The sequence below is a fragment of the Ornithodoros turicata genome, chromosome 1 (genome assembly GCF_037126465.1).
Source record: "Ornithodoros turicata isolate Travis chromosome 1, ASM3712646v1, whole genome shotgun sequence".
Classification (NCBI taxonomy): domain Eukaryota; kingdom Metazoa; phylum Arthropoda; class Arachnida; order Ixodida; family Argasidae; genus Ornithodoros; species Ornithodoros turicata.
In genome coordinates, this window is record NC_088201.1 from 1,886,506 (window position 1) to 1,910,636 (window position 24,131).

Genomic DNA, 24,131 nt, shown 5'->3' on the forward strand with positions numbered 1-24,131 from the left:
CTTTCCGATATACGACGGCAGTATCTCCTATCTGTAGGTCATGCATAAGGTCCAGAGATCTCGAAGCTAGAAGCCAAGGGAGCAAACCATGGTACCCACTTTTCATACAAGTCCATTATAGACCGTCTTCGATGACAAATCCATTGTACGAGTACAACCAGAAAAGTGTGAGCCGTCTATCCGACCCAGCAAACCGCATTCCCTAGTCAAATGGAGGTGCTTTGCAGTGGATTCCGCATTGAACTCTAAAGTTTCGATCCTTATGCAGGTCTTCAGACCCTTATGTTTCGATGAAACGGGCTTATTTGGCTTCTTCTTAAATGAACATAACACAATAGCGCAGAGGACACGCCAGGTTCTCACTGACTTCGTAGCTAAGGACGTCACATCGTCGGGCGCGCCCTGGTCTCTGCCTGTGCAACCCATCTTCGTACGTCTTCCGGACTTCCAGGAAGAAAGAGATCAGGTACCCCCCACAAGTTCTTCGGGCCAATTTTTATGCTCTGGTAGACGCGAAGTTTTCTACCTCTGCCGTAGCATACACCGATGGCGCATCTCGAAATGGCAAGTCCGCCTCGGCATTGGTCATCCCGTCCGAAGGCGTAGTGGAAGGACGTCGTCTTTCGCATCAAACCTCATCCACAGCTGCAGAACTCTATGCCATACTTTTCTTTCTGCAGGACAACGTTGATTTTACCCCGCGGGAATGGGTCGTGTTCATTGACTCTACATCTGCGCTGCAAGCAATTGAAACTTCTGGCATCCGAGGCTCATCCGCACCGTTGGTGTTGGATGGGTTAATGGCTTGCAACCTTGTCTACGAAGCAGGGCACAGGCTGGTTCTCCAATGGGTTCCGGCCCATTGCCGTGTCGAAGGGAACGAACAGGCCGACAGCGCCGCAGAAGCTTCTTCGACGCCTCGTGGCTCCTCTGGCTTCCCTCCAATAGACCGCTGACATTCTCCCCCCAGCCATGCTGAGCAGAGTTGATCCAGCGCTCGCTTTCCGCATGCCTCGACATACTTCTCGTCAAGATGCCGCATTAGTTCATCGAATGCGCCTCGATGTGGCTTTTACAGCTCAGTGGCGGTACCGCTTGAGGCAAGTTGACTCTCCCCAATGCAGTCACTGCGGTGCTGTAGAAGACCTAGAGCACATTCTTCTCCATTGCCCACACTACCAACCTTCCCGAACCGTACTCTCCGGATTCCTTAACAACCTGGACTCTCGCCCCTTCTAGCCCTATCAAAATTGCTTGGTCCCTGGCCACAACCAGCCCACCAACGCTCTGCCCTCAAAGCTCTCTTCACCTTCCTGGATACCATAGGACTTGGATCGTTATTGTGAAGGGGCTCATTATTTCATTCCCCACATCACCACCAGCGATGGGGTAGAGAACTCCCCATTCATCAGCTCACAATAAAGTTGCTGTTGTCGTTATTTCACATAACAGAAGGAGGAGGCAAGCTCGAAGAGAGCCTCGTAAATTGCCTTCTTGAATTTTGCGACGTTTCCCAACTTCCACCATCAACGAGTACACGAGGTTTTTTGCTTGTAAAAATATTAGGCTGGATGAGTGACTGTGCTTTACATAGATATGAATGTAAGTGAATAGCAAGTATAGGCAAAAAGGACTTACCATCCTGCGTGCAACAACCAAGGAGGTTAATGATATTGATATGTCTTCCAATTGTCTTCATCACTTCCATTTCGGAAACGAGGTCCGCCATTTCACTGTCTGTGTGCCCATCTGCATTTGCAATACTTGGTTATGCATAATCTTATTGGCCTTATCAAGTTATTGCTTCTTCGTCATGTGACGTCATCTACTCAAGTTGATTCCCGTTACGAGTAGAACAATCTTTATTTTTTAGCCACCTCTAGTATTTCTTTCGATAACTCCATTCATTCAAAGCTGCCTGCAATTCTTTCGAATATTCGCAGTGTTGAATAAATATTTTGACGAGTTATTGTTAACAGCTGAAATACATTTATGGCAGAAACGTGGGACACTTTGTACAACATAGTAGAAAAATGTCAAGACCTTTGAGCATCTTAACGGCGACCACTGTAGGGCCTTCCCTGCCACCGAGGCCATAGGCTTCAGCTTTGACCACTTGCCCGAAGGCGCCTTCACCCAGCGGCTTGCCCAGGACGAGTCTGGACAATTTAATCGTGGATGAGGAAATGAGAATGACAAATTAATCATCTATAAAATTCATGGACACCGTCGTCCCAACACATTGGTAACGTCGGTGTGATTTGAAAGTAACGAAACGACACATCTGACAACACTGGTGGGAGATATATAAATCTCTATTTTGGAGTTGCGCATTCATTCAACCCGACATTTCAATGTCGAGGAGGAATACGAGGCGTGTTCAAGTGAAACCGGGACTTTCTGTCTCCTGAGTGTACAAATGGCTCGCGCTACTTCTTTTTCGTCATTTCCACACGCGACAGGCCTCCGCGTTCACCACGTGGTGGTGCAAAGTTTGTGCAAAACAGAAGACACGTGCTGGACAAGATGGCCAACAACGAGGTGAGCGCGCTCATCGAACAGCGAATTGTCATCAAGTTTCTCGTAAATGAAGGTGTAAAGTCTGAAATTCACAGAAGACTTCAGGCTCAGTATGGCCACGATACACTTAGCCGCAGCAAAGCCTTTGAGTGGTGCAAACGGTTCCGAGAGGGCCGTACATCAGTGCAGGACGACCCCGGCCGGGGCGGCCCAGAGCCCGGTCAGAGTTCCTGAGAACATCCAACTTGTGGAGCGCCTAATCCTCATGGACAGACGGATAACGTAGTGCATATTACTGCCAGGTTCTCAGGGATGTGCATAAGGCGCTGAAGCAAAAGCGGCCCTGCCTCATCACCAAAGGAGTCCTCCTCCTACAGGACAATGCACGCCCGCATACGGCGCATCTCACGACACATACCTTACAGGAACTTGGATGGGAGTTGCTGCCACATCCCCCTTACACTCCAGACCTCGCCCCCAGCGATTTCCATCTCTTCAGGCCAATGAAGACGTTCCTTGGGGGCCGCGACTTGAGCTACGACGATGAGGTCAAGAATGCGGTCCGATCATGGCTGCTACGCGCCGGTAAGGATTTCTACGCCGCTGGCATCTCAGCCCTCGTGAAACGCTGGGACAACTGCATTAGTGCAGCTGGAGATTACATCGAAAAATAAATCTAATTTCTCGCCTGTAAGTTCATTTTACTTTTGGAAAAAATGAAAAGTTCCGGTTTGACTTGAACACCCCTCGTAATTGAGGAGAACACTTTGGCCACGTTAGGAATGAATACGGACTGCATGTGCTACCGGGATAATGCTACACACAAGCGTTATCTTGGGTAACAGTAAGGAAGCGCTCGAAAACACGGACGAGAAAGACCCTCCTGGTTTCCGGTTCAGGGATTCAGACACGAGGCAGGGCGACATCTTGCGTATATACGACGCATAAGCAACGAGAATTAGCCGAGGCACAAACACCTCTAATGAAATCAAACAACTCAGATTGGGAAAGACCGTGATCGGTTATCTGTCCCCCTTGTACTTGAGCCCTGCTGTGGTGGTGTCCATGACCGGAGGGTCAGCACACTCTAATAGCGGATTCGGGTGGTCATTTCGTAGCAAAACGGCCGAGCGCTCGGAAATTGCTAGGTCGGCGACCGAGCTGGATCACGTGACCGTTGCCACCCGAACATGATTGCTAGGAATCTAGCAGTTTTAGGTACTTAGATCACGCTAGGGGCGTCGCGGTCGCAAGTCTTCGAGTTCTGTCGTCTGCTAAACCACGTGATTTCAACATGCGGGCCAATGAGGGCACTCGCCACCGTTGCAGTGCGGATGTGACGACACCGGATACAGTTGAGCAATCTGCTGCTCGATCGTTTTGAGACCGGGCAAAAAAAGTGCTAGCTAGCAAATTCCGAGTGCTCGGAAAACGCCACGCGAACATGCGAGATTTGCTTCATTTTGACCAAGCGAACATGACTGCTCGAGATCTGGCAAAAAAAGTTGCTCCGAAATGACCACCCGAATTCACCATAAGAAAGAAGGGAGTGAAAAGGTGGTCTTCTTCTTTGTTACCACCTAGATCAACGTAGCGTCTGATAAAGGGTGGTAAAAGCAATTATCGTATATCCAAATTGCTACAAAAAGGCGTGCGCCCCCCTCGCTCTCCGAATCACAAGTGGTAACCCTATCATTCGTGGCAGAGAGTGAAGTAGAAGGTAGAACTTTGCAACCTTAGGCACAACATAGGCGACAAATGTTACCTCCTAAAGGGTGTAACTGCTCCACTCTTTTTTTCTGCGAGTGCACGTTTTCCCTGGACTCTTAAAAATGAACTTCACTTATGCTGTTCATAATTGTCACAAAAAAAGGTGCACACCTCCCGTTTTCAACAAATCAAGGCAGATAATGATATCATTGGAGACGATGGTTTGCTAGGAGCGTGCTTTGCGGTGAAGTTCATTTTTAAGAGTGTAGGCTATCTAATTCGTGAAGAAAAACGATATCTTCACATGGCTAATTTTCGAGTTGAATTAGCAAAAATTAGCTTAAATAATGCGTGACACGTGTGCTAACTACCACAACGTGTGGCAAAAACCTAGCAGGACTAAATGCCGTTGACTCTTACGCTGCATACTTTTTCAATTAAAATATCTTGACGTTGTGTAAGCATTACTTTTCAACTGAATTTAAGATATTGGAAGAAAGTACTTTTCTCTCGGAAATTCCCACAAAGGATCCAATGGCAGTTCGTATTCCGAGATCATTTCTGATGTGATGGGTGCCCTCTGGAAGTCAATCTTCACAAGCGGTGCTATGGAAGATTCCTCGTAGTTTCCAGTATCCTGCAACATCAAGAATTCGTACACTCTTAAAACACATAGTACGCTATCGTCTTTGCGTACGTAGGGGATAGCGTTGGTGACTCCGCGCACCCGCTATCCCTCATGTTACGCAAAGGGGATAGCGTCGATGCACTAAGACTCACTAATGTACGGGGCGATACCTAGCAGTACCAATCAACATAAATTGTGTTTTCGGAAAATCAGAGATGATGGGTTTGTCAGTATCAATAAGGGCTGTCGTCTCAGCAGAGCCTGGGCGTTATTTGTACACCAGACATGGCCATAAGGAATTTGCGCAAATTCCCATGTTAAAAAGCTGCCTAAAAAGGAACTCAAAGGCGACTGCTTCTTTTACAGAGCTCATGTGTCAACAGAAATACTATATTTACGAAGTGGGCCGAGTGATACGCTTTAATTCTGCACGAAAAATGTCATTGGAATACCCCCTCGCAGGAATTCGTGTATACCGTTACGTGGCGCTCCAGGATCACTTTCTTCTTGATGACAAAGTTTTGTTTCTGGGCCAGCTTCTTCTGCTGGATGAATGTGGACCTGCAGATGAGGGCGATGACAAGGCCGAAGCTGACCGTCACACCAAACAGGGCTAAAAGCACGATTAGCCATGGCTGCCGGAAATATTCCCACTTGGATGACTGGGACTCTATGCCTACGAGTGAGACAAAGAGTTTCTTACTCAGACACATTTCTGCGCCTGGAGGAAGAAAGATAAGGATCTATGCGAAAACGTCATTGTCTTTACACTCTAAAAGGTGGTAACTTCTATACAGTTACCACCTACACCCTTAAAAGTGAACTTCACCGCACAGCAGGCTCCTAGCCAACCGTAATCTCGAATGATATCCTTATCTGCCCTGAATAATTATCTGCCGCGAATTATTCAGCCGGGGGATTTTCGTGAAACACCCTGTATACGTATAGAGATGTGTGTACTTGCCATCGTCCACATTAACGTAAAAGCTCCTGGTGCTGATGCCAGCAGAGTTGCCCGCGATGCAGGTGTACCAGCCTTCATCATATTTCGTCACATTCTCGATGACCAGCTTGTAGGGGTCAGTCACATTCGGGTCGGAGCTCTAAAACCAAGCATTTCATTAGTGTCCCTGCAGAATGCTTCTTTCTTTCGCGATACAATCTGGGCCGCCAAATGCCAAAACCGTCTTTATTTTGTTCACCACGAGATTTCATTTGTCGACGAAGTCGGCATAAATTTTCAATGTCTTAATACAACACACCAAAAAATGAACTTGAGCCCAGCGCGCTCCTAGCCAACCATGCATGATCTCGAATGACACCGTTAGCTGCCCTGATTGTGGAAAACGAGAGGCGTACGCCTTTTTTGTGATAATTATGAACAGCGCAAGTATCACAAAAAAGGCGTATGCCTCCCGTTTTCAACAAACCAGGGCATATACACGATATCGTTCGAGATGATGGTTGGCTAGGAGCGCGCTATGGGGTGAAGTTGTAAGAGTGCACCCTATGTGATGGAACCGTTTCAAGTGCTATCATTCGCCCTCCTCATTTGTTGAAATTGGGAGACATTCTCTTTTTAATTGACATAAATGTTAATGAACAATACAAGCTGCACGTCATTCAATAAGGAATATAAAAGGGTTACATTCGCGGCACCACTTGTACTTTTGCGGATTGCGTCAGTTCTTTCTGCTCTTTTCTTACTTTTTAAGCGATTTTAAGCGATTCTACAAGGTCCTGCTAGCTTCTCCGTCCTTCTGTTTTTTGTTTCGGTGAATCACCTCATCCCATCGTCATTCATGTACACTCTTAAAAATGAACTTCACCACATAGCACGCTCCTAGCCAACCACCATCCCGAATGACAACGTTCTCGACCCTGATTTGTTGAAAACGGGAGGAGGAGCCTACTTTGTGCCGTGCATAATGGGCACAAAATAGGCTCCTCCTCCCGTTTTCAACAAATCAGGGGCGAGAACGTTGTCATTCGAGATGGTGGTTGGCTAGGAGCGTGCTATGTGGTGAAGTTCATTTTTAAGAGTGTAGTTGTTCCGTGCTTCCTGCAGATAGGTTTGAAACGTAGTACCCGCGTTCTTTTATAAAAGGAAGTATTACAGAGTAGTAGGCAAAATGACACGTTACACTCTAAAATCTGAACTTCACCGCATAGCACGCTCTGCGCCAACCATTGCCACGAATGATAGGGTTATCGCTTCTGATTCGAGGAGAGAGGGGGGGCGTACGCCTTTTTGTGGCAATTTGGATATATAGTAATTGACACAAAAAGGCGTACGCCTCCCTCTCTCCTCGAATCAGAAGCGATAACCCTATCATTTGTGGCAATCGTAAACATTACAATAAATATTAAACAGTAGGTTTGTAGCATTCACCGCAAACCCCGAAATCGCGAATATGTTTCGAAAAAGTCCCGGGATTACGGGACGTGAAAAAACAGAGGAGATTTTGTTTTTGTTTGTCCGAGATCCCAACACGCGGCCATCTAGGCGCAGCTTCATAACTGAGTCGTTAATCTAGTAAAAGTTCGGGGTACTCCACAGATTTCTCCCGAGAGTTGGGCTTTCGCAAAGAGAGTCAGGGGCTTACCTCCTGCGTCCGACCCATGAAAGATGCGTGAAAAGTCGAAAGGAAGTTGAGGCAACGAGTGACACAAGTGACCAGCATTCCTTACCTGAACCGTTTTCGCATGGGGGACTGAATTGTTTTCGTCGCTGAAGTAGGAGCCGTTCACCTCGTAGTGACGCACCCACCGAATGTGCGGCTGCAGATCGCTGATGGCACGGCACGACAGGACCACTGTCGAGCCTACGCGGAAGGTGTCATTCGTAGGGCCCGTATCGTAGAAGATGGGTCGATGTGGCAGCCGCTCTGAAAACGCAGGCTCTCTGAGGCGTTTTTCTTCTTGTACCATAGAACTCTCGTAATAACTAGAAACCAAGCCAGCGAAGGGGGACACCTCAACATGGGAGCCGCCATGATCGATACGGTAGGCCTGCCGTCTTACTAACGGTATCTCCTACGAGTTCCGTGCGCCGTTCTTTCATGTCGCAGCGCAATGTTTAAACCATACGATGCTCATTCCCTACACTCTTAAAAATGAACTTCACCACATAGCACGCTCCAAGCCAACCATCATCTCGAGTGACATCGTTCTCTCACATGATTTGTGGAAAACGGGGGGGCGTACGCCTTTTTGTGACACTTAACATTTCTGCATAAGTGTCACAAAAAGGCGTACGCCTCCCGTTTTCAATAAATCAAGGAAGGGAACGATATCACCCGGGATGATGGTTGGCTAGGAGCGTGCTATGTGGTGGAGTTCATTTTTAAGAGTGTACGGAATCCAAGCTCTACAGGTGATGGCAGACAAAACAAACACACTTCGCACACGGCATGGCGCACGGAGCCCAGCGGAAGCGACTTGCATTGGATTGGATACCATTGCGGCGAACGCACCTGGTTTTTCACACGTGGAAAGGCTGTGGCAAATCCGGTCAAATCCAAAATATCGATCATGGCGCCTCCCTGACTTGGACGTTGGAAGAGAGTCTTGCCCCCGTACAACTCCTTTGCTCTCCCTCATCACTCTCTCTCTCTCTCTCTCTCTCTCCCAGCTTTCCTTCTAGCCTCTCCTTATGATTTCTATGTCTTGTACGGCAACTACTCACCTTTGATCTCAACCATGTACGTGTGGTTGATGGAGCCTTGAGAATTAAAAGCGATGCAAGTGTAATTCCCACTGTCCGACACCATGACGTCGTCCAGCCACAACTTGTCCTTTTTGAGCGTAACCTTTTTGCCGAGCAACCTGGTTGGAGGTTGATTATTCTTTAGCCAAGTAACATTCACCGGAGGATTTCCTTTGGCGAGGCATTGGAGTTTTAGACGGTTTCCAACTGGGACGACGGCCAGACGGTCGTAAGATCGTGTAAACGTTGGAGCCCCTGCAATCGCAAGATTCTGTCTACTTTTTGTGCTGCTGTGGGGGATAACATGGTTTTCATAAAGCAGTAAAAAGAGTAGCTTTTTTAGAAATATGGTTCTCAAAATGCGGTGCACGGTAATAAATTCCGGGGTGAACCCCCCAAAAAAGGGGCGAATTTGAAGCGAAATGTATGACAGGCCACGCAGAACGTGAAAATGCCTTACGAAGAGGTTCCTCTTCTTGCATATAGGCTGTGGTAGCATTTTCCACTTCATTCGAGTAGTCCAACACTCCAGTTGGGTAATCTGAAAAGGTAACTGCATGTTACACTATGACTTGGTTATTATCAGTTGACCACAACAACTTTATTTTAATTATGATGATTCATCGCCGACCCCACCGCAGGCGGTGACGTAGCTCCCAGCGAGGAGCGGAGGACCCAATAAGTGCTTTGAAAGCAGAGCGGGCTAGATTTGTCCGGGCCACTAGAGTCGAGCTCATTTAGGGATACTCTGAAAGGTTGCCAATGGAGAAGATCTTGGAGAGTGAATTTGTCGCAACCGGTAAAGCCTTGTCGCATCCGAGAGATCAACCCTTGCAGGCATGTAGATGGAGGAGGGAGAGACATGTACATAATTCATTAGCTAGCTTGTGTCATCAGGGTTCGACTTGTTTTTGTAACTACCAACACTATTTAGGCACCTGACCGCTACATGACGTAACGTCAAGTAAGAGCCATGGACAGGAGCAGTGGTCAGTCACAACGGTAGCCAATGGGGGCCCAAAGGGTGTTCCAGGACATGACGCCTTCTTTAGGATCTACTAACGGTATCCTCGGTGTCACCGAGCTATTCTTCCACTTTTCATCTCCAGTGCGAAAACAGCGCCATCTGCAGCATACTTGATACGTTTCAAACGATTCCTGCTATCGCTGTACAGCACTGGGAGTGTTAAAACCACGACCTACTAGATTATAACAACCTTGTCATAGGCATTTCTCATTTGTAGGCACTGTGTCACCTGCTATGTTCCAATAATTATTTTCATTGTTTCACCTTTGTACTATTTTTTTTTTATTGTATCGCTCTACCGCCACTCCTACTTGGGCCCCCAGGAGGAGGCCAGTGTATCAAATAAAAAAAATATATCGAGCGGACAATGGTTTTCTAGCAGACTTTTCAGGCGGCACGGTTCTCCGGATGTCCGACGCTCCGAACCACAGATGTTGCTAACACGGATTAAAATCGACAGGTGGATCAAGTGATGTCACCGGTAGTGCTCTCGGCTCCGTGCGTCTGGGCGTCTCCTTCCGGAAGCGTTTCGGTGATGGTGGGCGCCGTCAATAAATTTCCTCCAATCCGCCTCCACCCTGCTAGCAACATGAAAAATGCATCGCTTCAGTTGGTTGGTCGCTGCGTTTAAGAGACTGGCGTCGAATCTGAGAAGAAGAGACAAAAAATCGCGTACGAAATTGCCATATAGCATTGCAGCAGACGAAAGGCAGTCCCTCTTTGACCGTACATGATTTGCGTGTGGCCCAACGGCGGACGTGACCATAGGTTGCCATGGGCATCATGCAGAAACACGGGTTTCGCCTGCAAACGCGGTCACTTCTTGTTGTACTCTTTGGTACGCATTTCGGAACATCTGTATAGTGGCGGCACGCTTTGTCGCATGGAAGAAGGAGACACAGAAGCGTCCGTTTCCAACAGATCATTGCCGGCCAAATGGAGTCTGACCATTAATGGGTTCCACCCACTTTTCCAGCTCTCTGGCCAATCACGAACCTTGAAAGTGTTGAATCCTAGGGTATAACCTCTTCAGACATGGGCATGTCTGACCTGAATGCGTTAATCACTCTCCTGGCACCTGTTTCATCTGTGTTAAAGCCTCGCTGCCGGACTTCTATGGCCCCGACTGGCTTTAGAAAGTCGCATTTCGACGCCATCTGATCCGAATCATCACCAGGCACACTCAGCACCACTTGGTTAAAAAAATACAAGATCGCAAAAAATCTTCATTGTATCGGCATCTTGGAGCCATACAAAAGTTTCTTCCCAAATGCAGAAAACGAACCCTTACGCGTGAAAAGGCACCGTGGTTACTGACGACCATGGCCATTAGGACTGAAGTCCCAGGTATTAAAAGGAAAGCTGACCTCCCACGCGTGGCGCAAAAGCAACTTGCACTGAGCTACCTAGAAGAAGCCCACCCGTCAGCAAAGTAGATTTTTACGGATGGTTCTACTAGAGCAGTCGGCTGAAACCAGCGCAGTTTATGGAGAAGACATTTCAAACAGCTACAAGCTGTCACATACGACATCATCCACAGCAGCAGAACTGCATGGGATATTGAAAGCTCTGACCTATATCAAGACATGCCAAGTCAGCTCCTGGATTATTTGTACTGACTCCAAGGCTGCCCTACCTTAGAAATGAGGGGGGAGTGTCGAGGTAGCTTGCCGTTGTTGGCCGCACTCAAAGTGGCCATCGTCACGACTATAGCAAAAAAAAAAAAGAAAAGTGGGAGAGGGGAGTTGAGGACTTCAAAGTGAGGACTTATAAATGAACTTCACCACATAGCCCGCTCCTAGCCAACCATAGCGAGAAGCGGGTGACGTAATCATAAGCTCACAAATTGTAATATTGTCATGTTCTGGAGAGGGCACTCTTCTCCTAACAATAACGCCGGCGTCCGGGGACAGTCACATGGTGAAGAAGTCACGTGACGCTGATCGAAAGAGGGGAAAATGGGAGAGATGTCTTCTCCCTCCTCGTGTTTTCTGGAAGGTCGGAGCGGTCGGAGGATATGGGGAGGAGCTCCGTTAACGGAGTGCAAAAAGTGAGCCCCAGGAAGACGCGAAGGGCAACAACGTTGTCAGATTAGAGCCGGACGCTCAGTCGGAGCCTAGCATGACGTCACAGTTCTCAAAAATAAAAATTACTTTTCTCTAGCTTTCGCGTCACGTAGAGCCGAAATATTTCGCAGGAATGTAAAGTCAGACAAGAAGATTTCAGTAACATAACTTTGGTAGGATTCTGAAGACACAAGATTTAGTCCGTAGTGGTACTTTAACGACTGTTGAGTTGCCCGCCGACCAGAATGAACACCGACCGGTGGTGCCACCAGACGACCGGCCGTATTCGTACTCAGGGGCGGATCCCGGATTGTTCTGAAAGGGGAGTTCAGCTCTTGGCAAGTATGTTAGATACACAATCTGGGTCAATTAAACACTATGCGTAGACAGAAGTTGAGGTAGAGGTCAGGACATCCTGACCTCCCCCCCTCATTTCTTGATCCTGCCCCGCTCGCATTTGGCGTTTTTTTTTTTTTTTTTTTGTCTGATGCCCGTTTGGTGTTTGCAAGTAAACCGCGAGAGTCCACGTGATCGTCGTCGCCAAGTCGGAAGGTGAGATTGGAGCGCCACGTAGAGACCGCTCTAGAAAGGTGAAGTTCCAAAGAACTGCTTTGAATTTTTGGCTAGTTTTGGCGGGTTACTACGAGGAAATGCTATAGTTCTCCCACGATAGTAAGTAAGCCCGCTTCAACTTCAGGTAAGTACCGTGCGGCAAACTGGTAAATCAGAGGTTTTCGCGCGCCGGTTGGTTTCTTCTCAGCCGAGGTGGCGTGGGCGAGAGGATGCGTCCGGATAGTGAGACTGCCCCTCTCCGATTCTCATCTCCCTCAAACTGACTGGGCGCTGCTTTCGTTTCCGGTACCGCAAAGCAACTGCGGCTACGACTGGTGACGTGTAGAGTTCACTTTGGGAAAACGCTGCCCGTCCGTGTCGTTATTCATGATATCACTTCTGCCGACATCTCCTCAAGGAAGCCCCAATTAGCAAATGATTGTTTCGCAATTTTCGCTCCACACATGGTGGGTCACAAGTGGCGGTCATGCATAGACCTAGACTCTTGTCATATGACCAACTGGTTTTATCTGACTTTAATGTGCAACAAACCTTTTGCCGCTGCCAAGGCGAAGAGCGTCATGACTTGAATGACCAGCATGGTGGACTTAGATCTTCATCCTCTCTGCAAAAAGGGAAGCACGGCTGTAAATACGGCACGCATTAAGCTTTTATTTCATCAGCCGAGAGGTTGGAAGAAAATCACGGAGTGCCAACCTCATTCATACTCATATGTCGGTCCAACGCTATGCCTCTCCCCTAAGTAACGACGTGTCCCACACTTTTTACAAGACAACTTGAGCGCATAGCCAACAACACCACTTGGATGTAGAAAGCCTGCTTACTCGTCGACGTGATGTAACAACTAAGAGTCAGCCAATCAGGGCTGTGTTTTAAACGGCCGTAGCTATGGAGACGAGCCAGTGTAAGCCGCATGGGCAGCCACTGTCGTCTGCGAGTAGTGCTACTGTCGTCTGCGAGTAGTGAACCTCCCCACGTACTAAATGGGAAAACGAAATAAACCCTTAAACGATCTCTTATTTTTTATAAAGACGAAGTTTCTGGAAAGGGCGTTGTACTTTTAGTCTAGAGGTTCAAATCTGCGGAGTTAACTGCAAGCATTTGCGAGTTCTCGAATTCGCAAAACGGCGAATCGCGGTAGCGGATGAATTCTGACTATATGCGTCCATTGTAGCGAAGGAGGGAGAGAAGGCATTAATTGTCCCAAAAAGGCATACGCCCAGCGCTTTCCACAAAATAATATTGACAATGGTATTAAGCTGTGCAATGGTTGGCCTTCGTTGAGTTTTGTCAAGTTCGATTTCCGTGTTCTGTCAACAACCTGAAATAATCGAGCACATCCTGCGAGACCGCCGAGCATACCATTTCTGCGCGCGAAGCCCATCTCCCTCGCTCCAGCTCGGGCACGCTAGCGGACATCCTCTACCCCGGTGGTTCTTCTGCCGAACATTCTGCTAAAGCAAAAAGCGTTATTCTCGGCGGGTCTTGCTCAACGACCCATCTAATACTTTGCTCTCCCCGACGAACTCATGCACCCTCTACGTATCTCCACCCTTCATCCTCTATCCGTCTTTCTTTCTTTTTATTTATTTATTTATTTTTTGTCTATAGTCATGACGACGCCCACTTCTCTGTGGCCAACAACGGCGAGCCGATCTTGCCATTACCCCCTCTATTTCGGCGACCTCTTTCATTACCACCACCATCACCTGTTTCTGGAGTGCAGGATACTGCGTTTAGCCGTGACGTCAGAGGAGCCATCAGTATTGACTCTCGTAACACCACCACCTATATAGATAGCCTGCTCACTCGTCGGCATGACTCGTGGCATGACATAACAACTACGACTCAGCCAATCAGGACCGTGTTTTCAAAGGCCATAGCCAATCACGAACGTGCTTTCAGCGGTCGTATCCATGGAGACAAGCCACCGTCAGCCACATGGGCATGGGCAGCCACTGTCGTCTGCGAGTAGTGAACGTCCCCGCGTAGTAAATGGAAAATAAAATAAAGCGCAAAACGGTCGCATATTTTTCTCAAGCTGATTTTCTGGAAAGCATGTTGGGACTTTTCGACTACAGGTTCAAATTTGCGTTTGCTAACTAAATTAGGCTAAATTTTGGGTTAAATTTGAATAGCGTTTGTTAACAGGTTAAAATTGCATTTGTTGTCGCAGATTGCATTTGTTGTTGCAGAACGGCGAATCGCGATAGCAGACGAATTCTGACCTCGTGACCACGTAGCGAAAGTGGGGGAGGAGGCATTAAGCAGACATTCTGTATCTACACTGTTAAAACAGAACTTCACCACATAGCACGCTCCTAAGCCAACCGTCATACCGAATGATACCATTTGTGGGCAATAGAGAGGTGAGGTGGGCCAAAGCGAGTTGTTGGGCTACCACAGGGCTGATTGCCTGTTTTCGGGGAAGGTCTGGTATAGTGGCGTGAATGCGAGGCCGTTTTAAGGTCCACATTGCTGGCACAAAGGTAGTGGCAGGTGTCGAGGACGGGAGATAGTCCCGTAAGCGGGCAACTGCATTGGCAAAAGCGGATGCAGGGCAGCTCACAGCAATGCGGCGAAGGGGATGAGAGGGTGGCGTCAGACAGTGCACTCTAAGAAAAAAAGGAGTAAAGCGGGGAGTAATTGCAGCTTCTACTCCCCTAGTCTGCAATTACTCCCCAGTTTACTCCCCTAACCCAACATTTAGTCCCGACGTTTACTCCCCAGGATTGCAAATTGTCACTAAACTTCGCGAATGGTCTCCTGAATGCAAAAGTCTACGTAAATATGTGCCCTTGGTCAATTTGAACGACATAAGGCTGTATAACTCACACAACGTAGCAATTTTCCAGCCACACACAGTAAGAAACAGTTAGCGCATCTTTCTTCGCAAATTGTGCCCTAGTATGGCGCAAGATTTTATATCACTCGATATATCACGGTTGACGGTTTGCTTCAAAGTATCTTCATGCATGCGCACCAATTGTGTACCTGGGACTCTTACAACAGCGCGTGAAATGCGGTCTTCACTCTGTGACATTCATTTACTCCCGTGCATTTACTCCCGAAAGGGACTATTTTTTGTGGCAATGCGATTACTTCCCAAAAGGAGTAAAAGTACTCCTTTTTTTCTTAGAGTGTGGGCGTAGACGCGGAGGGTGGCGGAGTCCCGCAGAATAGGTATAGGCAGCTTCCGCGAGTACGGAATATGTCTCCGTTGTTCGAGGGACACCAAGACAAACACGGAGACTACGTGCTTGGAGGCTCAGGAGCTCCTGCTCTTGGGTGCAGCTGAGGGCATGAAGGATCGGGAGACTGTATCGCAGTGTGCAACAGGGAACAATTCACAGGACGGGACCCACGCGGAACCACAGAGGTACCGGAGCACATTACTGTAGATGCGGGCGCTAGCAGAGAGAGAGTTGATCTGCCGCGACCATATGTCAGTCCTTTATGTGAACAGGTACCGACAGTGCGAGACGTAATTCAGTCTAGAGCTAGCTAGCAGCAGCAGGTCATTCGCGGAAGGAGTGGCGTGTGAATGTCATAGCTACTGTCTTAGACGGTGAGACAGACAAGCCACGGTCAGCAAGGTAAGCCACAATAACGTCTAAGGCATGTGTTGTGTCAACTAAGCCTGTCTCTACTTCGCCAACATGGCCGCTTCGCAACTTTTCTTCGCCGTGACTAGTCTTTCGCGTCGTACGTTGGCGATTTTGTTTCGTGACGATAAGTCCGACATTACCAGGGCAACGTTAGGAGATTAGGAGGACCTTGATGTTGCGAAACATGGCGTTATAATGGAACATGAGCACCTTCTTCTTTTTCCTCTGGCCGTCATCCACCGAGGGAGATTACCCAGGGCTAAACTCCAAGTTCTGAGGAAGTGTTCCAGTCGCAGATTCGGATCACTTGCTCCGACTCTGCCATTGGAATTCAACAATAATGCGCGTTGCGAAGCGGACTGACATCGCTGTAAGAACGACGTGAAGATAAATGTTGTCACATTCGCGAGGATTGTTGGGGGCTACGATTCAGTGAATCGGTATTGAAGAATGTAGCAGTGCGTATCATGCCGCGCTTTAAAATGAACTTCACCGCATAGCACGCTCCTAGCCAACCATCTTCTCAAATGATATCGTTATCTACCCAGATACACTTATGCAGTTCATAATTGTCACAAAAAAAAAGGCGTACGCCTCCCGTTTTCAGATAACGATGTCATTCGAGGTGATGGTTGGCTTGGAGCGTGCTATGCGGTGAAGTTCATTTCTAAGAGTGTACGATCGGACTGGTTCCAAATCCACATGGCCACGATAGGTGTGCGCCTCCTGTAGTCTCATTGGATGCCGCCAATCTTTGCCTCCTATTCGTTGCCGCCAAAGCCTGCTCTGTTTTCATTGCGTTTTTTTTTTCTAAATGGTAGCGCGGTGTGAACTAATTTTGCTTGCGTCATACTAATCGAAACACGAACTTTCATTTCAGAACAAGCTGTTTTTGCATTTTAGTGCCCCTTTAAATACATATTACATTCAAGAAGTATATGGGTATGTTTTCTGCCGAAGGTGAACTATTATTTATTTATTTTTTAAACGCAGATATCAAATCCTGCTCGAAAACACTTTTCAGTAGATGTGCGTTTTTACTCTGGCTTTTTAAACTCTTTTTAAAGAAAGGATTCGTAAGATTCGTGGATTCGTTGAACATTCCTTGAATTCGGACTCGGATTCGGAGAATTCTGGGTTCGTCTCCTCTCCACTTTGAATACACGGCGCTGCCGCAAGTGCATTGTGTATAATCCTAAAAACGACGCCTCTCCGTTTGGCGTTGCAAAGTACAAAGTATTGTAGAAGTTGAGGAAGCAATATGGGACGATGAGTGGCGCCACCGCTACCTTCCAAAAATGCGGCGCTGGGAAGGGGTGCCTATGACATGGTCGTTATAATTAGGGCTCCGCTTTTTCGGTTTCAATCGAAATACATCGAAAAACATACGTCGGGTAAATTTTCCCTCGTTCGGTTTTAATCGAAAAACACCGAATAGAGAGGGACATTCTGGAACATGACATAGACAAATTGCTGCACATGCCCAGCGAGTTGCTGATGCAGATAAGAAAACAATACAGAAATACGACTGTTGTGGAAAATTTTGCCGGTTTACTTTTTTTTCGTTAGCCGTAAAACGCCACCGCAGCGAACAATAACGCCATGTTGAATGAGCGTCGTGCAGAAATTACATTGGGATTTCTATTCGACGGTAACTGTCGGGTAAACCATGTACACGCCATCGAAAGACGCCGATTTCATGAAAATCGATAAACATGGAAAAACATTGCACCGAAAACGCGGAACCCTATAGTTCTAATCTAGTAGGTCGTGGTCGGAACATTCCAACAATGATTCAGAGTCAAACGGCTAGATTACATTATGCTGCGTTGATTGTATAACGTTATCTGGAAAGCGTTGCAGGTACGTTATTTCTTTGTACGAAACGTATATATATCGAGGCAACCTTTTGTGCTACTTGGGTGTTTTTGCCATTTTGGAAAGCAACTGTAGAGTAACTAAGTTACTTGTATCTGTAACTTAACTATAGTTACTATTTCTGCAGAGTAACTGTACCGGTAACTTAGTTACTTTGTTCGTGCAGTAACTGTCATTGTAGCTCAGTTACTTTTTCGAGTAACTTTTCCCGAGACTCGCGTCGGAATTTTTTCAAGGTCAGCGAGCGATTTTGTCATCTTTGTGACGTAGTAAGGACAAGGAGCCACACTGATGGTGAAACGAGAGTAATTAAAAGAAAAGGGCAAATATTTCTGCCTCCGGAGCCGGAAGGACCCGAGAAAAAGCAATCACGTGTGTACACGACCAGATGGATATTTCTAGCCAACCCAGATGGGGCACGCGCAGATGGCCCCGCCGCACCTCCTGCACAAAAAGGTGTAGTTGCTGCCTAGAAAGTTACTTCCTAAATAACTGAATGTTCGAGTACACGCTCTCTCTGAAATGACCAAGTTGGGTACGCGGACTGATTCAGACGTCATGCGCTGTACTATTCTCAGCACCAGGAAATAGCAAAAAAAAAGAAAAGTACCATGTGGCAGTGACACGTTCGACGTTGAAAGCAAGAGGTGGGTTTCTATAGGGATGACAACGACTGAGAAAGAGTGTACAGTATGCCTGTACCTTCGGTATACGCTTCCTTTCCACAGAACACAACACAAAACATACTTGCGGTACAAAAACGAAATAAAAAAAAAAAAACTCTGTGCGCCAATTCTTCCAAGTATAACGTGGCTGTGAGACCCGAGACGAAGAGTTGAGACAAATTCTCGTTTCGCTTTGTCACGCGGCCTGTAACGAGACAGTCTTCGGACGCCTTTGTTTGGAGTGAACTTAAAATTGATACCTGAAGTAAATGGCCTCCAATTTTTGTACCTGCCAGTACCGCGATAATACACAGAAACAGAAGAGCAAGTACAAGATAAGTTGGGTGACAATTTTTTCGTCTTTGAGTAAATTGTCGGCTGAAAAGAAGCCACGGTTTGCTTGGTATGGGTTATGGAAGGTCAGCCTTCCTTGCTATCTTGTCGGATGCTTCACAAAGCACATCGACCGTCCAACCGCGATAAAACGCGCGCAGGGTAGTCGAAGAACACCTCATCAACCTTGGGTGGACCTCGAAAAGACTATTTCTTGCTAAGTATAAACTGAGCGCATCATAACAACGCTTGAGACGTTTCGTGTAGACGGGCGTGGATACTGCTGCCGTCGCCGCTATATCATTAAATGCGTCTCTTCAACTGCTTCTGGGATGGATGTCCCGGTGAAGTCATCCGGGTCTTTCACCTCTTTGGGGAAACTGTAGAAGGAGCCCATTTATTTGTGTCACCCTGAAGGAACACTACTTTTGAAATTAGTGTGCGATTACCAGTCCGCAGAAGTTCGCTAAAAGGAGCCTAGCTGTTTTATGGTTAACCAAAAAAAAAAAAAAAAACGCGTCCTATTTTGGTTTAACGATGACGTCAGAGGCACACCCATGCGGAAGCCGCAAACACTGCTGAAAGATCGCGTTGAGAGTTACTAGTAGGTAAGTAAACTAGGAGGTAAAAAATATGGGAATTAATGTTCCTGAATAAATTCTTGGCCGTGTTCAATAAGGAATGACGAGCGTGCGCGATAAGGTATCTTATCTGAACGCGTTCAAGATACGTACTCCTTGAAAAAATGGCAGGTGAACATGGAGTACAAAGGAGGAGGCATGCCCTAATTCACCGCATAATTTCCAACCGCGCACCTGCGCAGTCTTGCCAGTGCTTTACCGTTGTACGCAAAAAATACAAAGTACAAGCCAAACAGTACTTGATCGCACAAGTCTTTTTGTTTGTTTGTCTCTTATCTTCTCTGCTATAGTTTTTTAGCACTGTTGCCCGAAATTTCTGCAAAATTTCTAGGTATGGTGCCGCCATGTTATTACGATCTTAAAATATAATCTTGGCCTAATTTAGGTATTCTCTGATCATTACTGGTATGTGCTACTAAATGTTGCGTAGCTGTTTTGGTAAATAACCAAGTTTTTCAAGATTTACTCGGAAAATGTCATTCAGACGAATGCCATTAACAACGGCACGAATGACATTCAGACTTAACTCATTTTACGTGTTGAAGGGGTATTAATCTGCCAGGCATACCTGCACTCTTAAAGATGAACTTCACCGCATAGCAGGCTCCTAGCCAACCATAATCTTGAATGATATCGCTATCTGCCCTGATTTGTTGAAAATGGGAAGCGTACGCCATTTTTGTGACACTTATGCTGTTCATATTTGTCACAAAAAAGGCGTACGCCCTCCGTTTTCAGCAAATCAGGTCAGATAACGATATCATCATGATTTGTTGAAAACGGGAGGAGGAGCCTATTTTGTGCCATTATGCACGGCACAAAATAGGCTCCTCCTCCCGTTTTCAACAAATCTAGAACGAGAACGTTGTCATTCGGGGTGACGGTTGGTTAGGAGCGTGCTATGTGGTGAAGTTCATTTTTAAGAGTGTAGATCGGGATAGTTTTCATCGCGTACACCACATAATGCGCAAGTTACGCACAGTGCGTCCATTCCTGATTTCCTTGACGACCGGCCTCCTGTGATGTGGTGTGATGTGAATAAAGAAAAAAATGGGGATGTGAGTTTCGACGAAGTCAAACTGGCTATACCCCAGTAAACTTAATCGAGAATGCATAATGTAAAAAACCCCGAGACTAGGTTAATCGAGAAAGTTCAAACCGATGATGAGATGATGAAAACACAAAGGGATGATGTCCAGAGACGAGACCGGCCTCCTCACAGTCGACATCTGTTTTGTTTGTCTGCTAGCGTTTTAGCACTCGTTAAAGACTGACACGTGCGCACCACTGCACTCTTAAAAATGATCTTCACCGCATAGCACGCTCCTGGCCAGCCATCACCTCGAATGATATCGTTATCTGCGTTGAAAACGGGAGACGTACGCCTTTTCTGTGGCACTTATGCTGTTCATAATTGTCCCAAAAAAAGGCGTACATCTCCCGTTTTCAACAAATCCGGGCCGATAACGATATCATTCGAGGTGATGGCTGGCTATAGGAGCGTGCTATGCGGTGAAGATCGTTTTTAAGAGTGTGCACTTTAAAAACAGAACTTTACCGCATAGCATGGTGTGCGCCAACCATTGCCGCGAATGATAGGGCTGTCGCTTTTGATTCGAGGAGAGAGGGAGGCGTACGCCTTTATGTGGCAGTTACCATATATCCAAATTGCCACAAAGAGGCGTACGCCCCCTCTCTCCTCGAATCAGAGGCGATAACCCTATCATTCGTGGCAATGGTTGGCGCACACCATGCTATGTGGTGAAGCTCTGTTTCTAGAGTGTGGCTATAGAATTGGCTATAAACGAGGGAAACTGGCTACTTTCTCACGACGCGCTGGCGATTTTTGAGGATTTTGAACTTTGAACTGCTCGATTAGTGAAGCAGGGTTTGAAGCGTCACTTCCTTGCTCCTTTGTGTGCTTTCGGCAAGACTAATTAATTACTTGCTCGTTATTTGCCCGAACACTGGCAAAGTTCGTTTCTAGGTTCCTTCGAAACTAAACTGCACGAAGACTTTCCCAAGCGGACCCGTTGACAGACGGATCCCGATATAGAAGCCACCTTTTTTAGGCTGGACGGTGGGACGCAGCTATTGACAGAGGGACATCGCGTCCTCAATCTTCTCGCCCCTCCCCTTTTTTTTCTCTCTCTCTATTCCACCAAGCCAGAGAGCGTCTCTGAAGCCGCTGAAGCCACGCGCGACTGCCGCGGATTCCGTAGAATTGAATTAAAAATAAAACGCCTTCTAGAGTGAAGCAGCGGAGGTCGGACTTCCTTTTAGTTTCGACTGTACCAAGTTTTAACCCAAGATATTAACCAAATTCATTGAAAGGCTTCCATGAGTATTTTCAAGCCGAATTGTCGGGAGCCGCTAAGATAACTCAGTCTTTGTTAGAAATATCACCGCTTCTCGACGGCTTCTATCTACCGAATTTCCCAGTTTTCGGCCCAAGTAATGACAGTATGCCCACGTAACAACGCGTTGTCTTCACGATACGCAGTTTTGTGTCGGAAATGGCACCACAGAAGTACGCCGCCGTCGTTTTTTTCACACACGCTATCGTTGTACGCTACTGTGACGTTTTGTAGAATGGTAGAAAATCCGGGAAGGAAATGCCCGAGGACGATATTTTGAACAGAGACTGTTCTTCTACAAACGTTTTGAGACTGTAATTTTGAAAGAATGAAATATATTGGTATATTTGAGCTCACTTGCCACGAAAGAGCTCTGTCTGGAGCCTGAGCACAACAACAACAACAGGTGACATTTTGTTCAAGCTACGTTGTCCTCTGCGGAAATGCCTTATCTGTTCCTCCCTGGGTGGAATTTCGAGCTGCTTTCCTTGCTCCTTTCTATCCTATAGCCAGAGCCCTCAGTACTCTGGCCAACGCTGTTTCCAAGTGGGTGCCAACAGCGCATTGCTCGTACGGCGGAAAACTGCATGCGGACAGCACTGGGTCTAGAACGAAAGAAGTTGGCTATACGCAGCCATCAGGCAGAGCAAGTCAGTCGGGAAGGTCGGGAACATAGATCACTGCTGCTCCGCGAATTGGGAATTATTATTCCCACCAGACGTTTTACCTAGGCTATAGGTGGAGCAAGCTACCGCCCGTTTCAAAGGGAAAAGCCGCAGTATACATCTCCAGTTTTGCTAGTAAGTTAAAAATACTAAACATTCTCTGTCACATTTGTAACTTGTTGTGCTGCGGGTCGGTACCTTTTTCTCTCGAGTCACGTTTATATGCTGCCTCCTTCAGTTGTGCCCATGTTGAGGCGGTGGACTATAGATCACCGCCTCCAGCTTAAGGAAATGGTACCATCAACATCGTTGTAATGCTCCACGCTTTGTTCAACCACATTATGAAAGACGAGAGGATAGAGAGGTAGCAAGCACATTAAGGAGTCTTCATTCCCTTCTTCTACCCGATTTCGTTACACTATCCAGGTAAAGAACCAAAATGGGGACAAAAATGCATCAGCAAAGGAGTTAAGGAAGCAGACACCGATTTCGGTGCAAGATTCGGAATAGGAAAGGGAAACCATAGCGAGTATTAGGAGAACGTAGAGCTCGTCTTGGTTCAGTGCGCGCCTTTTATCGCCTTTAAACAGTCCTTTAAACAATCATCCAGATGTCACTGTCTATAGGCTTACTGTAAGCGCTACAATTTTGCGTTAGCTTCCATTGCTGAAAAACGCCGGGAACCATCTTCCTCTACTCGAAAGCGTCCCCCTTGGAAATTGGACTCCTTGGGGGCAATAAAGCAGCTTGGGTCGGACGCCTGCTTCGTTTTAGCCGACCTTGGGAATGGGGAGCCCACAAGATGGCGGGGGTTTTGTTTTGGTTACCAGTTAAGACAGGGGGGTTCCGGAAACTTGGTCTGCTTTACGACCAAGGTCAGGAAATGCCGTTTTCTGTTGGCTTCGTGGATCGCGGCAACGCATTCCAAAACGATAATTGTAAAAAGGTTGGCACTGGCTACGGATAAGTTAGTTTTGGCGACGCAGTTTGAACGTAGGATTTGAGTCTCTCTCTTTGCCTGGAAAATATTTTGGGATTCGCAGAAGGTGTCCACGCTGTCATGCCTTTCTTATGGTGCTGAACAACAACGTGTGCTGATTTTTATTTCGTTCACTTAGTACAGCTCTTCCAGCTTCTCCGTTATTTCGAGACACTTGGGTTCACAAGCCTTTCTCTGCGCTTTCGGACGGGGGATGCCACGATATTACACCGTTAAAAAGTTTAAAATCCCAAATGTTCAAAATCACAGGTTTCTAAATTAAAGCTTTAATATGAAGAATGGCCGAATGATAGTGTTGAATAATGCATATTACTGAGACAGACCTCGCAGTCTCGCGTTATTTTGACGTCAGTAGAAGTCATTGTCGTGAATAAAAACCAGGGTTTTTGGCGGCCGTTAGGCTTAGCATGGCGGTCACATCACAGAGCAGCATAAATGATTAGGATTTGGTTAGGTTAGGTTAGTTTTCAGAGGTTAGGTTAGTTTAGGTGTTTTTTGACAGTTCACCACGTCGTTGGGGGGCCCCCACAGTTGGGCACGCACGCAACGCTGAGCCGTTTGGGATTTTGAACATGTGGGATTCTAAGCGGTGGATTCTTTACGGTGGCATTCTGGGATATTACTTGTCCGTACACGTAGAAGCTCTATCGAGATCTTCATAATAGCTTGTTAGCAAATTGCAGCGACACCGTATTGGTTACAACAGCAATGAAAGCACTCAATGAACGATGGAAGAACACGACAGCACATT

At 46.9% G+C, this 24,131-nt stretch overlaps 1 protein-coding gene across 1 annotated transcript in view; it reads right to left on the reverse strand.

The window, feature by feature from the left end:
* The window catches only part of LOC135377286 (fibroblast growth factor receptor 2-like), a 57,567-nt gene that overhangs the window by 5,416 nt on the left and 28,020 nt on the right, over positions 1-24,131 (reverse strand). The window contains exons 2-10 of the mRNA XM_064609605.1: positions 12,765-12,837; positions 9,028-9,108; positions 8,547-8,822; positions 7,550-7,746; positions 5,823-5,961; positions 5,335-5,534; positions 4,734-4,867; positions 2,044-2,159; positions 1,639-1,749 (exon numbers count right to left, since the gene is read on the reverse strand). Coding sequence (XP_064465675.1) covers positions 1,639-1,749; positions 2,044-2,159; positions 4,734-4,867; positions 5,335-5,534; positions 5,823-5,961; positions 7,550-7,746; positions 8,547-8,822; positions 9,028-9,108; positions 12,765-12,813 — 1,303 coding nt within the window. The 5' untranslated portion in view covers positions 12,814-12,837. The remainder of the gene's footprint in view (positions 1-1,638; positions 1,750-2,043; positions 2,160-4,733; positions 4,868-5,334; positions 5,535-5,822; positions 5,962-7,549; positions 7,747-8,546; positions 8,823-9,027; positions 9,109-12,764; positions 12,838-24,131) is intronic.